Source organism: Lathyrus oleraceus, chromosome 5, assembly GCF_024323335.1.
Source record: "Lathyrus oleraceus cultivar Zhongwan6 chromosome 5, CAAS_Psat_ZW6_1.0, whole genome shotgun sequence".
Classification (NCBI taxonomy): Eukaryota; Viridiplantae; Streptophyta; class Magnoliopsida; order Fabales; family Fabaceae; genus Lathyrus; species Lathyrus oleraceus.
The window spans coordinates 424430158-424445399 of NC_066583.1; the positions used below are offsets into that span (position 1 = coordinate 424430158).

The 15242-nt window shown below is 35.2% G+C and overlaps 1 protein-coding gene across 1 annotated transcript; it reads right to left on the bottom strand.

Annotated features, from left to right (window-relative positions):
• Window positions 1–8488: 8488 nt before the first annotated feature.
• LOC127085197 (uncharacterized) lies at window positions 8489–14334 on the bottom strand. The gene is made up of 8 exons (XM_051025750.1): window positions 14131–14334; window positions 13977–14044; window positions 13771–13890; window positions 11586–11659; window positions 11433–11493; window positions 11254–11355; window positions 10639–10750; window positions 8489–8790 (listed from the first exon to the last, which is right to left on the bottom strand). Exons 1-8 carry the CDS (start codon window positions 14262–14264, stop codon window positions 8670–8672), a joined length of 792 nt encoding a protein of 263 aa, XP_050881707.1. The 5' UTR covers window positions 14265–14334; the 3' UTR covers window positions 8489–8669.
• Window positions 14335–15242: the final 908 nt, after the last annotated feature.

Genomic DNA, 15242 nt, shown 5'->3' on the forward strand with positions numbered 1-15242 from the left:
AGGATTCACTAGTGCAAGAGGCAAGGTTTTCCTTGAGTTGAAAGCCACATGGTTGTTCTAGAGAGCTTATATGATCCAAGGGTTCATTTTGAAGCAACTTGACCAAGTGCTAGAGGCTCAAAATCCACAGTGCAGTTTCAAGTCACCTGGGGCCCATAAAAGTCAAATGCAAGTCAACTGAGGGCTAGGAAGTGGAGAAATGGTTTGAGACACTTCATTCATGTCCAATAGAGGCTTATTCATCATGTCAAACACTTATCTTGAAGGATTTGAAGTCGGATCAAAAGTTTCCAAAAATGGAAAGTGACCTGTAATTTCAAGTTTCCAAAAATGGCAAGTTTTTGGACCAACTTCAACTTGACTTTCCAACATAAAAGAAGCTTCAAATGAAATTTTTTCCAATATGAAAATTGAATATCTTTCTCTCCCATTTCCAAAAAGTCCAAGATCATGAGCATCTGATGAATGGTTGAGGAGATATGATCAAATCATTGCCAAGTGTGCATGGAACTTCAACAAGCCATAACTTTTGATCTAAAACTCCAAAATGAGTGCCTCTTTTTGCATATTTCTTCTCATGACATGTATTTTCCAAATCATCCATCACATTGCATGAAATTTCATCACATGACCATTTGATCATTCATGCTCATTTTGGAGGGAAAATCATGAATTTGAATTTGGTGCATTAAATGAGCTTTTTAACCATTCCAACATGTTCATAATATGGTTTTAAGTGAAATTGCATGGTGCATGTGTACTGTTCACGTGGGATTGCCATGCATGGGGTGAAAAATCAATTTTGGCATAACACCTCTTTTCTCACTAAAATTTCATTAACCATGCTTAATTGTCATTAGCAAATGGATTAACACATGGTATAAATAGTAAATCCTAACAAAATTTTCAGATCTTCACCATTTCTAGATCTAAATTCAAGTTCCCTCCAAAATTTCTCCAATTTGAAACTTCAATTTCTTCCACATAAGCCTTTGATTTTCTTCCATATTCTTGTTCTCTGATCTTTATTTAGTGTAGATCAAGCTTTGGTTTGAAAGATTCGAGCAGAAATCAAGCATAGCAAGCTCGTGAAGGTGAAGATGGAAACTGTTATTTGAGCTAGATCTAAGCCTCTCCAAGCCTCAATTTCTTCATAAAGTTTCATAACAGTGATAGAGGAGTGGATTTGAATCGTGCCAGGCCTTGAAACTGCTGATTCCAAAAACTGTTCTTCAAGAGGTAGGTTTTTCGAAGCTCTTAATTCTCCAATCTTTTGCCATGTTAGTGTAGATCTTCTCTTGCTGATCAATCTGGTGAAAATTTCATGTGATTTGGTTGAGTATTCATGGAGTTATATGAAGTTAAAGTTTGAATGTCGAAATGTTTGTCTTCGATTCTCTTAATCCATGGCTTGTTTTGATTAAATGATGATTGATTTGTAACCTACGTAGCATAAGCTTTCATTTGATATAATTTTTTTGTGGTTCTGGAAAAATTTTGTGCATGAAGTTACTGTTCATCCACCGTCTTCATGAAGAAGACGGTGGTTTCCGCCATGAGGACCGCCGTCTGCAACCGTGCATGCGCCTAGGGTTTCCAGAGATGAAACGGCGCCGTTTTGGTCCAAATGCGCATACCTGCTTCGATTCCCCCTGAGCGCATTTCCTCATTTTTTTGCATTTTTATTCCACTTAACCAAAACGACATCGTTTTGAGTGGCGCTCATACCTGCTTCGATTCCTGCCTCCACCATTTTTTCAAATTAATTCATCATTGCCTTTCCCTCCAAATATCATGTACATATGTCACATTTTATTTCATATTTTTTTCCAACTTTGAAAAATCATTAAAAATTGAAAACACATCCAATTAATTCCCATTTTTTGGCTACATGTTCATATGTTTGTCTACTTTTATTTGGTGGTGGTTTCATGATTTTATCATCTCTGGATTTTTGATTGTGGACTGTTGATTGAACATGTGTGCATATGTGACATTGTTTCATTCTTTCTAGTGTGGAATGCTCAATAATTATCCAATTGCCATGAAATTTTGTATGATGATTCCCAACATGTTGCTTGACCTTTGAGGCTTGATTGTGCATTTTTCTCATTTTTCATTTCTGTTTTAGACACATGATTGTATGGTGTGACAATGTGTGTCACACAATTTGATGTTGATCTTATTCATTTTCATTGCCTTATCAAATGAGCTTCTCTGTTTACAATTTTTGGCATGATGATTGTGGTTGACATGTTGTATGCTCATAATAATTTCCAGAATTGTTTGAGTCATTTCTGTTTTAATATGGAATTTTGATTCTTGATGACCAATTGTGTGCCTTGAAATTGCCTTTGTCATATTTTGCTCATGTGACGACTTTGTTTAATGTTTTTGGTTTGGTCCTTTTTAGGACATGTTCATGATTGGTTAATTAAGCTTTATGTTGAATATTGGTTGCTGTTTTGACTTTTTGATTCACCTTTGACCCTAGGCTTTGCCCTAGGGGTTTGTACTCACATTTTGAGTTGTGCATTTCAGGTTCAAGCAATAAGTTCTAATGAATGATGTGATCTCCTTGCTTGAGATGCAATTCACTTTGTTTAACTAATGTTGATTGTGTTGTAGGTCTTTGGTGGTGAACTCAATTGAGTTTATGGCCTACATGTTGTGTATATTGGTTGTGTGACTGTTGTTATCTGTTGGTTGTTTGTCTGAACATAGTACTGATTGTTTAGCTTTTCTTACAGGTACTTTAGCCGCTTTAACTCATTGCTTGAGTTGCTTTGCTTGTGGTTGGCATACCACCTAGGTAACTTCTTACTCTCCATGTAGTCTGGAAGACCTGTCATTTTCTTTTGGCAGGCACATGTCTGAAGCCCTCCTTAAGAGGCAATGTTTGTGGTTGTTTATGTTTGTGCCATGTACTTCAAAGACCTCCTAAGTGAAGAGGCATTGGCAGATAGAAGGGATGTGCAATCCATCCCCTGCTATTCAGTTGAGTCATTCATCTTGCTCGCACTACGTGCTAATGCATTTTGAATAGACACCCAAGATCCTTGTATATAGAGTCAGTCAAGTGGAGTAGAGTCCCACATTCTGGACTCCCACGTTTTCATTGATTGAAGCTCACCCAGGCCCGGGTTAAGAGCTATGAGGACCAATCCTCATTACCTTTCATCTGCTCACCCTGACGGTCAATGTTAGTGGTTAAGAGCCCTCAGATACCATTCCAGTTGGCTTGTTTGTCGAGGTTGATATGACCCCTTGACTAAAGCCCGGCTTGTTTGTCGAGGTTGATATGACCCCTTGACTAAAGCCTCACCCTTGATGTTTGAGCCCCTTGTTGGTGTGTTTACTTCATGTTGTATATGTTTGTGTGTGGTGTGATTGTATCCCCATAGGTTTGCTAGACTCCGCGTAGTCTCTCGTTTGCATGTCAATTAAGGTGGCACGGTTCCTTCGTCTAGGACTTCCTTTCTTGCGTGAGCTTTCCTAAAACACAAACCAACTTTATCCCCTCTTAAGGACACGTTAACTCCTTCTACTACAGGTGAGTAAGTCTCCAAAGGTCGAGCATCCGGTAGATTGCGTAGTAACGTTGTCCATATAAAAAACATAAAACAAACAGAAATAGTTTAGCCGAACTACGGTAACTTTGATTCTCATGTCCAGATGAGATACGTAGGCACGAGATGCGATGTCTTATCGAGTTTGACTAATAACTAACTTTAATCCTTTTCTCTCGCCCCCGTTGCGATTGAGACCTTCCTTTTCTCTTGCCCTAGTTGCAATCGAGACCCTTCTTCTTCTTGTGTGTGTGCTTGGAGTCTGACGTAAGTCCAGCGATTGGCAGTCGGTTTCCTGTGTGCGTTTGTTTGTTTTGTTTGGAGTCTGATGTAAGTCCAGCGATTGGCATTCGGTTTCCTGTTGGTGTTTGTTCGTTTGGAGTCTAATGTAAGTCCAGCGATTGGCATTCGGTTTCCTGTTTGCGTTTCTTTGTTTGGAGTCTGATGTAAGACCAACGGTTGGCCTTCGGTTTCCTGTGTTTTTTTGTGGAGTTGGATGTAAGCCCAGCGATTGGCATTCCGTTTCCAGATTGTGTTTGTGTGTTTGCTCTGACATCTCAGCGTCTTCTTTCAGTGTTTGTTTTGGCGTGTGTTAGCCGAGCTACGAGTGCTCTGATTCTTACTCTAGTTAGAGAAGATACGTATGCATAGGATGCGACATCATAGCGAGCCTGTTCCCCTCTTCTTCCATCCGTGTTTTATTCCAGTGTGCGTGCATTCTTTTGAGCAATTATTTAGCAACCTTATTCTATCTTTCTGAGCGTGGATCCCGTCGAGTACGACGGACGTGAGGGGTACTAATACCTTCCCCTTGCGTAACCGACTCCGGATCCTTGCAATCTCCGGTCGTAAGACCATTTCCTTTTCAGGTTTACTTCGAGCGTTTCCTTTCCCTCCTTTGGGATAAATAACGCACGGTGGCGGCTCTGTTTGTTTGTTTTTCCCGTCGGTTTTTCGCGTAATGCGACAGCATGCTCAATTTGAAAAGTGGTAAAAGGTCTTAACTCACCACCTCAGTCGGACTGAAGGGCTTTAATAGGTAGACCATGTTGTAACTCAATCATGGTTTTGAACTTTTTGAAAATTGTAAGAGCTTTAGATTTGGTTTTAAGCGGGTAGATAAACTTGGAAAAATAATCCACAAAGGAGATGTAATACTTAAAACTTAAATTAGAAGCGTAATGGGAAGTTCCTCATAAATCACTATAAACCAGCTTTAAGGGAGAGGCATAAGTTGTGTGAGAAGTAGGTGAATGTAACCTATGAGCCTTAGTCATACAACATACTAAACATAAAAAGACATAGAAGTTTTAATATCTTTATTACTTAAAGAAACATTACAATCATGTAAAACAAGTTTTAAGGATTGAGAATTAGGATGGCCTAATATGAAATTCCATGTATTGGGAGTACAAGTAGACATAGAAGTTGAATTAATGTTAGAGCAGACTGAGTAGGATACACTGAAGAAGACCGAGAGTTAAGCTTGTGGACATTGCTAGCTAGGTTGAGAGAGGGGAACTCATAGAGTGCATCCTTGTCAACTTTACCTTCAAGAAGAATTTCATGGGAGACTTGAGAGTGGACAAGATAATTTTCAGCATAGAATAAGAAATACACATTATTGTCACGACATGATTGGCCAACACTCATTAGATTTTCGGTAATAGTATGGATAAGTAAAATATTGTGAAATGTGATAGTGTGTGAGGATGAGTGGGGAAAGTGAAAACACTAGAGCATGTGGAGTGAATTTGCAAACCTTGGCCATTTTCGATGAAGATTTGAATAGGGCCTTCAAACGGAGTCATTTGTTGGATATTCTTGGAATCATTTGTGACATGAAAAGAAGCCCCAGAGTTTGGAAACCAAGATGCAGAGGCAGCTGGCACTGAGTTAGCAATGAAGGCACAAGGAAGAGTGGAGAAACTTGATACATTCCTTGAAGGTGTGGGTAGCCTTGTCCACACATTTGGAGAAAATGAGCCATAACCAACATTTGAGGCAGATCATGATCCATGAATGTAAGGATTACCAGTTGAGGCTGGAGGATTATAACTCTGATTAAACCTATACCAGCAAGTCAGAGTTGTGTGACCAAATTTAGAGCAAACCTGAAACTGAACACTGGAGCCATGAAACCTACCTCTACCTCTACCAGGACGACCACCACGAGAGCCTTTGTTACCACGAAACTGATGGAAATCTTGATTCGTATGAGGTGCAGGAGACATAGAAGGTGAAGATTCAACACTAGCAAATGGCACATCTTCAAAATTAGGAGGATTGGATGAAGCATGAGTTAAATTAACAGAGATTAGATCAGGTGTAGAAACTTTCTTAAACTTGTTAAGACGAAGTTAATGAGCTAGCAGAAGAACTTTTACTTCGTCTAAATCCATTAGACCAAACTTGCTCTCAACAACAGAAACAGCTGGAGCAAAGTTAGTAGGAAAACCTTCAAGGATGACATTTATGTGATGAGATGTAGGAACCAAATCACAAATAGAAGCGAGAGCATCAACAATGGTACGAATCTTATGAAGATACTCTTGAACATAAGAGTTTTCAAGAGTTATGGCACGGAGTTCCACATAGAGCTATCTAGCACGCGCACGAATCTGCTTTTGAAAATAACTAAACAAATGATCCCAAAGTTGATGCACATGAGTGTATCTAAGCACATGCAACATAATCTCATTGGATAACGTAGATGGAAGCCAAGAAATGAGCATTTGATCCTTTTGAAGCCATCGTAAGTACTAAAGGTTACCACTACCAATTGCACGTTCATCATCATCAACAAATTTCAGAGGAATTCGTGTACAGAGAACCAACTCAGTTAGACCGTGCGTATTGATGTACAATTCAATTTGTTGGGGCCATAGATGGAAGCTATTTTCATCTAATTTGTGTGCAATATTGAGAGAGAAGTGAAGACAACTTGATTCTTTCACATAATTCGCATTCATGATCATGGGAGAAGGCAAAAGTTGAGCAGAAGCTGCAAGGGATGACACCGGTTGCGATGTTGTATCCACGGTGATGACCTAGATCGTGATCTAGCAATGTAATACCATATTAGAATCAGTAGGTAGAGCAGAGAGACTCATTTTGAGTTCTAATTAACTTTTGATTTCTAAAAATTAGTTAGTTATAAGAATGGAATTGTTTTACTTTTATAATTAGCAAAACAGATGATCTTCTATAGCAAGTTCTTAATACACTCAAGTTGACAAGTGATAGTCTTGAGACTTATATATTTGTTAGAATAATGTTATTCTTACATTAAATCCTACAGTCAAATCTTACACCAAACACTGTTCATTGTATTTATACGGTGAACAGTATTTTTATTTTTTAATAAAAAAATATATTTTATAAAAAAATATTTTTATTTTTATAACACAAATATAAAATTTGTCATTAACCAATTTTATTATTTTATTAACCATAAAAATACATAGTATTAATCAAATTCTGTCATTAAAATATAAAATATAAAATTTGATTAAAAATTATATTATATTTTATATTTTAATGTCAGAATTTGGTTATTACTGTATATTTTATTGGTTAATGAAATAGTAAATTTGGTTAATGAATTATAAGTAAAATTTGTGGTTAATAACCTATATTTTTGTGATTAACACAATAATAAATTTGGTTAATGACAAACTTTATATTTGTGTTAGAAAAATAATTTTTTATAAATAATTTTTTTTATTTATTAAAAAAATAAAAACATTGATCACCGTATATACGGTAAAACAGTGTTTGGTGTATGATTTGGATGTAAAAGTTGGTATAGGAATAACCAACCTTATATTTGTTATTCAAACTATTTTAAGGATATCTCTAATAAAGCCAAGTCATTCAATCCTACAAGATTTCATGTTCTGTAATGTCTGGCGTATTCCCTTTCAAACAAGTCCTCCATTCATCATAAACATTCTAGAAATTAATTATAAAAAATATCAACTAATAATTTCCTTATTTACCCCTAGAGAATTGAAGGATCAATTCTTATCTTTTCAATTTTCAAATCTATTATTTAATAAATGGGTTTGACATTTAAGTTTCCAAATTTGTCTTGCTAATAGAAAAGAAATGTGTGACTATGACAAGTTGTAGTGGTTAGGATTGTGACTTCCCGAAAACATTTGGTTAATGCGAGAAACAAGATTAGGAAATAACCACCGTTAGATTTTAATCAATCAAAACTAATGGCTTAGGACAATTTTACATTAAAAATAGCATGTATTGTGATTGTGACCTCTCGCCGGCTGCAGTTTTTGCTCCACCCAGTCTCTGCGATAGAGGCTTCAAATTCTGCATGTTCAAAAAATGAATGACGATCATAGGGTTCAATGAGATTTTATCAATGATATATATTTATATGGGTTTAATGGTGATGCATGGTCGTCATTGATTGACAGTATAAAATAAATCTATACTATTAATGCATCATCCATTTTCTCTATTCATATTTCATGAAAAGAGCTTTTTATTAATCACTTTTACATGTTATTTTAAAACTATGTACAGGAGGAGAGTGGAAGAGGGCCGAGGGGCTGCATGTGATCATTTAATGAATTGTGTGGTTAAATTGTATCAGATTGTGATCAATAGTTTTTGTTTCTCATAATAACTTCTCCCTAAAGTAGATCCTAATATATATAGAGCATGTCATAAGCTATCAAAGGGAACCAACCAAGTAGACGCAATTTAACATAGAAGCTTGGATACTTCCCGATACTTTGTGGCAAGGTCCATGCCATCTCAATAAAGTTCTCAATAAAATTAAAGTGGTTTTCGATTTGTGAAATAATCACTTTTGCACAAGAGTTTCCCCTTCCGTTTTATAAAACAAAGGACATCATAAGGATGCATTGTTTCGATTACAAACATTAAAAATATGAACACAAGCAATGATAATTATTAAAAAGATCTTTATAATTTTGTTCACATTGAAAAATACATTAAGACACTACAAAGACATTGAAAAACACTAGCAAGTGCTCAAGTCAAATCAGTTTTGGTTTTCATAATGCCATGTCTGCTTCTGGAAACCTTAAACTATATTAATTTGATGTGCGTCTACTCGAGAGTAATCTCATAGATGACACCTTCAAGATTCCCAGCAATACACTTTGTTCCAGGTACTTCCTTCATTTGCATCCGAAACTTAGAAGCTTCAGAAATAATCATTGAATCCATCCTGCAGTAAGAGAAATCTTAGTTGAAAAAGAAAATTCTAATAATTCAGACAGTTTCATATCATATGTCACCCTAATAAAAAACTAGAGACTATCTAAGTTTCTGTACTCTAAAAATCAGATAATACGACACTTCTGGTAAACACTTGACTGAATCACAAATTTAGTTCCTAAAATTGTAGGGTCGGATAATTTGGTCACTGAAATTAAAGATATTCTGAAATGATCTGTAAAAGTGAAAATCCCCAATCACCCAAATCTTTGAGTCAATCAATTTAATCTTTAAAACTGTCCCCGAGGTACTGACGTAATTGAGGATTTTAAATTTTAAAAAGATCATTTAGAATATCTTTATGAGGCATCCTGTCAGCAAAATAACTGAGACTTGCTAGGGATAAGGCAGATGACATGGGAAGCTGCAATCCCCAATTGATATACAAAAGTATCACTAAAGCTCAAATATCAAGAGAGTTCAACATGAAGAAATAGGCACTCTAGTGTCCCTTACAAGGCAGAGAGTTCAACAAAACATGAAGAAAAAGGCACTCTGGTGTCCCTTACAAGGCAGAGAGTTCAACATGAAGAAAGGTCTAAAAGATCAGGAAATGCGGCAGAATTGTTTTCAAAACCTGATATTAAAATTGTAGCAACGGGTCCAATGTTGACCACTCAAATTTGGAAAAGATCAAATTCTTACTCCTTCCTGTCTTGATTTAAGAAAAAGTAACTAAACTCACTTCTTTTTTTAAATTAGTTAGGTTCAACTAATCTTCTTTTCAAACAAAATATGTGCATTCTTGAAAGTGCACCTCATGGAAACTTGATCCATATTGTTAAGAGTCCCACATTGGATAATATATGGCCTGAACATGAGTTTATAAATGGAGGCAACCCTCACTCTACCAACCGGTTTTGTAGGGTTGAGTTAGGTCCAATCACACATTATTAACATGGTGTCAGAGCCTCGTTTAAGATCCGGTGGGCCACCTACTATGGTTTCCATTATCGGGCCACCTACCATTTATTTCCACGCTCCAGATGTCCAGTCCTGGGCGTGAGGGGGTGTGTTAAGAGTCCCACATTGGATAATATATGGCCTGAACATGAGTTTATAAATGGAGGCAACCCTCACTCTACCAACCGGTTTTGTAGGGTTGAGTTAGGTCCAATCACACATTATTAACACATATCAACAAGAGGAGAGTCTTTAAATAAATTGATAATGATTAAAATTGTTTATATTTGAGACCGTCATGCATGAATACTTTTTTCATTTATATTTGAGACTGAAGGAAGTATTTAATCACTACCAAGTCCCAAAATATAACAAACTATAGTTGCAATGAAAAAATTAATTTTAGACAAACTAAAATGATTTCAGTTGGGAAACAATGTAGATATTTATAGATTTATAAAACTAATTTAAAGGTAAAATAAGTTCCGAGTATGTTGAGTTTTTTTATACACCCACTAGTGTCTATTGCTATCTAATATTATAGATCTTAGACACATCAAATATTAAAAGTAAAACTGAATCTAATCAACTATGAGATGACAATGTTGTTGGTCAAAAGTCAAAACAAAGAAAAGAATTATCACTAAACCCAAAAATAAAGAAAAATTTGAAGAATAATGAGCTAGATTTACATACATCTTTGCTCGTGACACATAGGCTAGTATGAACTTGCATTTATAGATCTTAGACACATCAAATATTAAAAGTAAAACTGAATCTAATCAACTATGAGATGACAATGTTGTTGGTCAAAAGTCAAAACAAAGAAAAGAATTATCACTAAACCCAAAAAAATAAAGAAAAATTTGAAGAATAATGAGCTAGATTTACATACATCTTTGCTCGTGACACATAGGCTAGTATGAACTTGCATTTTCCGCCTTCTTTAACTTGCAGGAGCTGTCTAACACTATAAAACAGCAAAGGGATGCTTGACTGCTGAAAGCTTGCGATTGTCAAGGTTATTGAAATTAATTTTTATTTGGTGAAGATGAAATATTATTAGACAAAACAAATCTATAAATTTCTTTATGACAATGACATAAACCTATAGATGAAAAGCACAAATATGAATTTCAAGTTTCACAGAAATTTTCAGTCTCATTTGATCCTCTAGTTTGTTTCAGCAAATAACTGGAATTCATAAAGCTACGACAGCTAGCAAAGGCTTTAAAATAGGTAGATAAATGACACAGCTTGAAACGGATGCTGGGACAACCTTTAAAGATCTATTCCCAAAATGACTATAAGAAGAAAACAACATACCAGATTTTTTAAAAGAAACTACAAAGATGGTTGGGTTGGCCTACTGGCTTGGGTGAGAAATATAAAAGAACTTGCCTTATCGGTATCTATGCATTTACCTATATTGCAAGCCATCATATTTTTAGGCATTTATGCTTAGTTCTAAAGTATGATAGCAATGGGATTAAATACATAATAAGGATATAGATATCCGCTCCAAGAACGAAGTCGAAACCTCCGGGATGTTTTTGTAAAATTTCATGGACCTGATCAGTGTTTCCCCATTCTAGTTTCTCTGCTACTAATCCTGCATATATATTTAAATTAAAATTCAGTGGATCAAAATAAGTATATCTTCCATTGATCATCTAGGTATTTACTCACCATGAGAAGTAGGACTAACATCTTCAGGACATGAATGCAGCTCTATATTTTTATTTATGATCTGAGAGGAGATAGTATAATTAGACCACATAGAGATAATCTGGAAGGAGGTATTCCAAAATGTGTTATAAAAACAGATTTTGATAACCCTACCTTAAGCACCTCTTCATTATGGTCTGTCAACACAACTTTATTGCAGAATTTGCGGCAAAGTATTCCAGTAATACCTGAATTTAAAGCAAGAAATACCATTAAGCCAATTAGTTATTTTGGTCAAGTGTATATTAACCGTGTTAGATACCAACCAATACAGCCAATTAGTTATTTTGGTCTCTCTGTTATAACTTATAATGGTTGGCATCTGACATTGGTCTATACATTTGACAAGTAAGGAAGACAAATATGATGGAGATTTTCAAAGTGATGTTGGTTAATGCATCCTATGAGCTAAATTAACCGCCTAATTTCACTGAATCCACCCATTAAGCCTAAGGCTATGTTTGGATATCATAAAATAAACGGAGCGGAATGGAGCGGAGCGGGACAGAGCGGAATGGAGCGGAGCAGAACGAATATCACATTCCATTGTTTGGAAATTTTAGAATGGAATAAGGCAAGTTGTTCATTCCGCCCAAATTGGAGGAGAAGAAACATGGTGGTAAGTGATGGAATTGAATGGAATCCATACCACTCCATTCCGCTCCGCTCCATTGAATTTTAAATGATCCAAACAATGGAATATCATTCCATTCCATCTCATTCCGCTCCGCTCCATCCGATTCCATCAATCCAAGTCATTCAATCCTACAAGATTTCATGTTCTGTAATGTCTGGCGTATTCCCTTCCAAACAAGCCCTCCATTCATCAGAAGCATGCTGGAAATTACTTATAAAGTATCAACTAATAATTTTGTTATTTACCTCTAGAGAGTTGAAGGATCAATTCTTATCTTTTCAATTTCAAATCTATTATTTAATAAATGGGTTTGACATTTAAGTTTTCAAATTTGTCTTGCTAATAGAAAAGTAATGTGTGACTATGACAAGTTGTATAGTGGTTAGGAGTAGGACAGCGACTCTGGTGAAAACACTTAGGGTCCGTTTGGGAGTTGGTTTTTGAAAGGTTTTGGAGGGGAAGGCTTTGGAGGGTAGTGATTATATCTTGAAATGTGTGTCATATTTTTAAAAAAATTTAAGAGCAATATACTACATTAGCATATAAAATCATATTGTTTTTTAAACTTTTTAAATATATCAAACACATTTAGATATAGACGCGATCCTCCAAAACCCTCCAAAAACCAACACTCAAACGGACTCTTAGTTAATGCGAGAAACAAGAACAGGAAATAACCACTATTAGATTTTAATCAATAGGAACTAAAGGCTTAGGTTATTTTAACATTAAAAATAGCATGTACTGTGATTATGACCTCTCGCCTGCCGCAGTGTTTGCTCGACCCAGTCTCTGCGACAGCCACAGAGGCTTCAAATTCTGCATGTTCCAAAAACGAATGACGACCTTAGGGTTCATGAGCTTTTATCTAATAATGTATATTCATATTTCATGAACCGAAACTTTTTATTAATCACTTTTACACGTTTTCTTAAAAGTAACAACATCATTGATAATACCCCTTTATATTTTTGAAACTTTGCAGAAGACACATTAGCCACCATGAAAGAATTGTATTCGTACAGTTGCAGTCAATCACATGCTGGCAAGAAAGGGAGCATAGAGCCGGTTGATATAATCCCTATAGAGCAAATAAGAGGCTGACATTTTTTATATATGAGCAAAAGAGAAAGCAGCATGTGTTGATACACAAACAATGAAAGGGGATGAGTGAACTTCTTTTAATTTGAATTGAACAAATGATTGAATGAAGAGAGGCGCACGGAGCGTGGCTGAGAAAGTCCATACTATGTACAGGAGGAGAGTGGAAGAGGGCCGAGGGGCTGCATGTGATCATTTAGTGAATTGTGTGGTTAAATTATATTAGACAGTTGTGATCAATAGTTTTTGTTTCTCATAATAACTTCTCGCTAAAGTAGACCCTAATATATATAGAGCATGGCATAAGCTATCAAAGGGAACCAACCAAGACGCAGTTCAACATAGAAGCTTATCGGATACTTTGTGGCAGGGGTCCATGCCATCTGATTAGGTCCTCAATAAAATTAAAGCCGTTGTGATTTATGACAACAGGGATGAAATAATCACTTTTGCCCCTTCCGTTTTGTAAAACAAAAGACATCATAAGGATGCATTGTTTCGATTACAAACATTAAAAATACCAACACAGGCCATGATGATTATTTATAAAAGTGAACATACCAACGCCAGAACCTAATTCAATGACAGTGCAACCCTGAAACATGTCGAGATTTTTCGATAGATAATCATTCAGCAACATGGCTCCAGGCCATACCAGCTGCCCTGTCAAATCAAAGTCAGCTGTTTCCAAAGATAATTAGTATTATGATCCCAAAAAAAAACTAGAACATGCATAAAGCTTTGTAATAAAAAAAGAAAAAAATTACTGGAAGCAGAATGCAGACAGAAGAGTTGAATATGTTGAGAGCCAAATGTGAATTCCGTCAGCTGGTAACTTCAAAATCATGAAGAGATAAATCGTTACAACAGTGAGACTGAAAAGAGAGAGAGAGAGAGAGAGAGAGAGAGAGAGAGAGATACTTGTCATTCATGAAGAACGATGCATCTAAGCAAACGATTTCATCATCATCGGTAGAAACTCGGGGTTGTTCGTTTTGCACTACTTTGTTTACACTTTCTTCCATGTTCAGTATTACGACGCCGTTTTGATTCATAGGCACTGGGTTTTGTTCTTGCCAAGGAAAGAGGGAAGATGGATTTTGTTTTTCTTTTCTTTAGGAAGGAAAATTGATGTTTTATTCACGCTCCTACGACGTCGTTTCGGTCACCCTAATTACAAATATTCGAAACTTTTCAAAAAGAATATAGTAACTTATTAATTGTTTTTACTCAAAGAAAAAAAGATTAAAGATACTGCTACCATATCATCCGACTAAAATTTTAATAGTTTAATTGAAACATACGGACAGTGTAAAAGAATTTTATACCATCAGTTAATTATAGACGTCGGATATTAAAAGAAGTTTGACTTTAATTTTAAAAATCTATAAAATAATACAAACGGATGATGGTGATTAATCGACGGTGTAAAATTTTTTACACTGACAGTGTATAGTAATTAATCTCAAATTTTAATATTCAACCCTATAATATTAATATTTTAAAATTATAAAGGTGACTTTAGCAAAATAAACATCCTTTATTCATTGATAATATAAAAATATTTTATATAATTAATACATTTTCTTTTTTTTAAAAGAACTAAACCTAATTCATCATATAAGTGAATATTGTTAAATTGAATACTATCTAAAATATCCTCAATATACATTGTCTAAATAATGGAGTCATAATATATATATATATATATATATATATATATATATATATATATATATATATATATATATATATATATATATATATATATATATATATATATATATATATATATATATATATATATATATATATATATATATAGTTTGCTATCATAATTGTAAGACCTCAATTTTGACCATAAGATCCCTCATGTCATCTCATCATATGCATTGGTTTAGAGATCACACTTTGGCATCCTCTTTACCCCTCATTCATTGGGTTTGCATTGGGAGAGATCACCAAACACATTTAATTGTATCCTACTTTGGTAGGTAGTGTGTATGCTCACATATGCTTCATCAATCTTATAG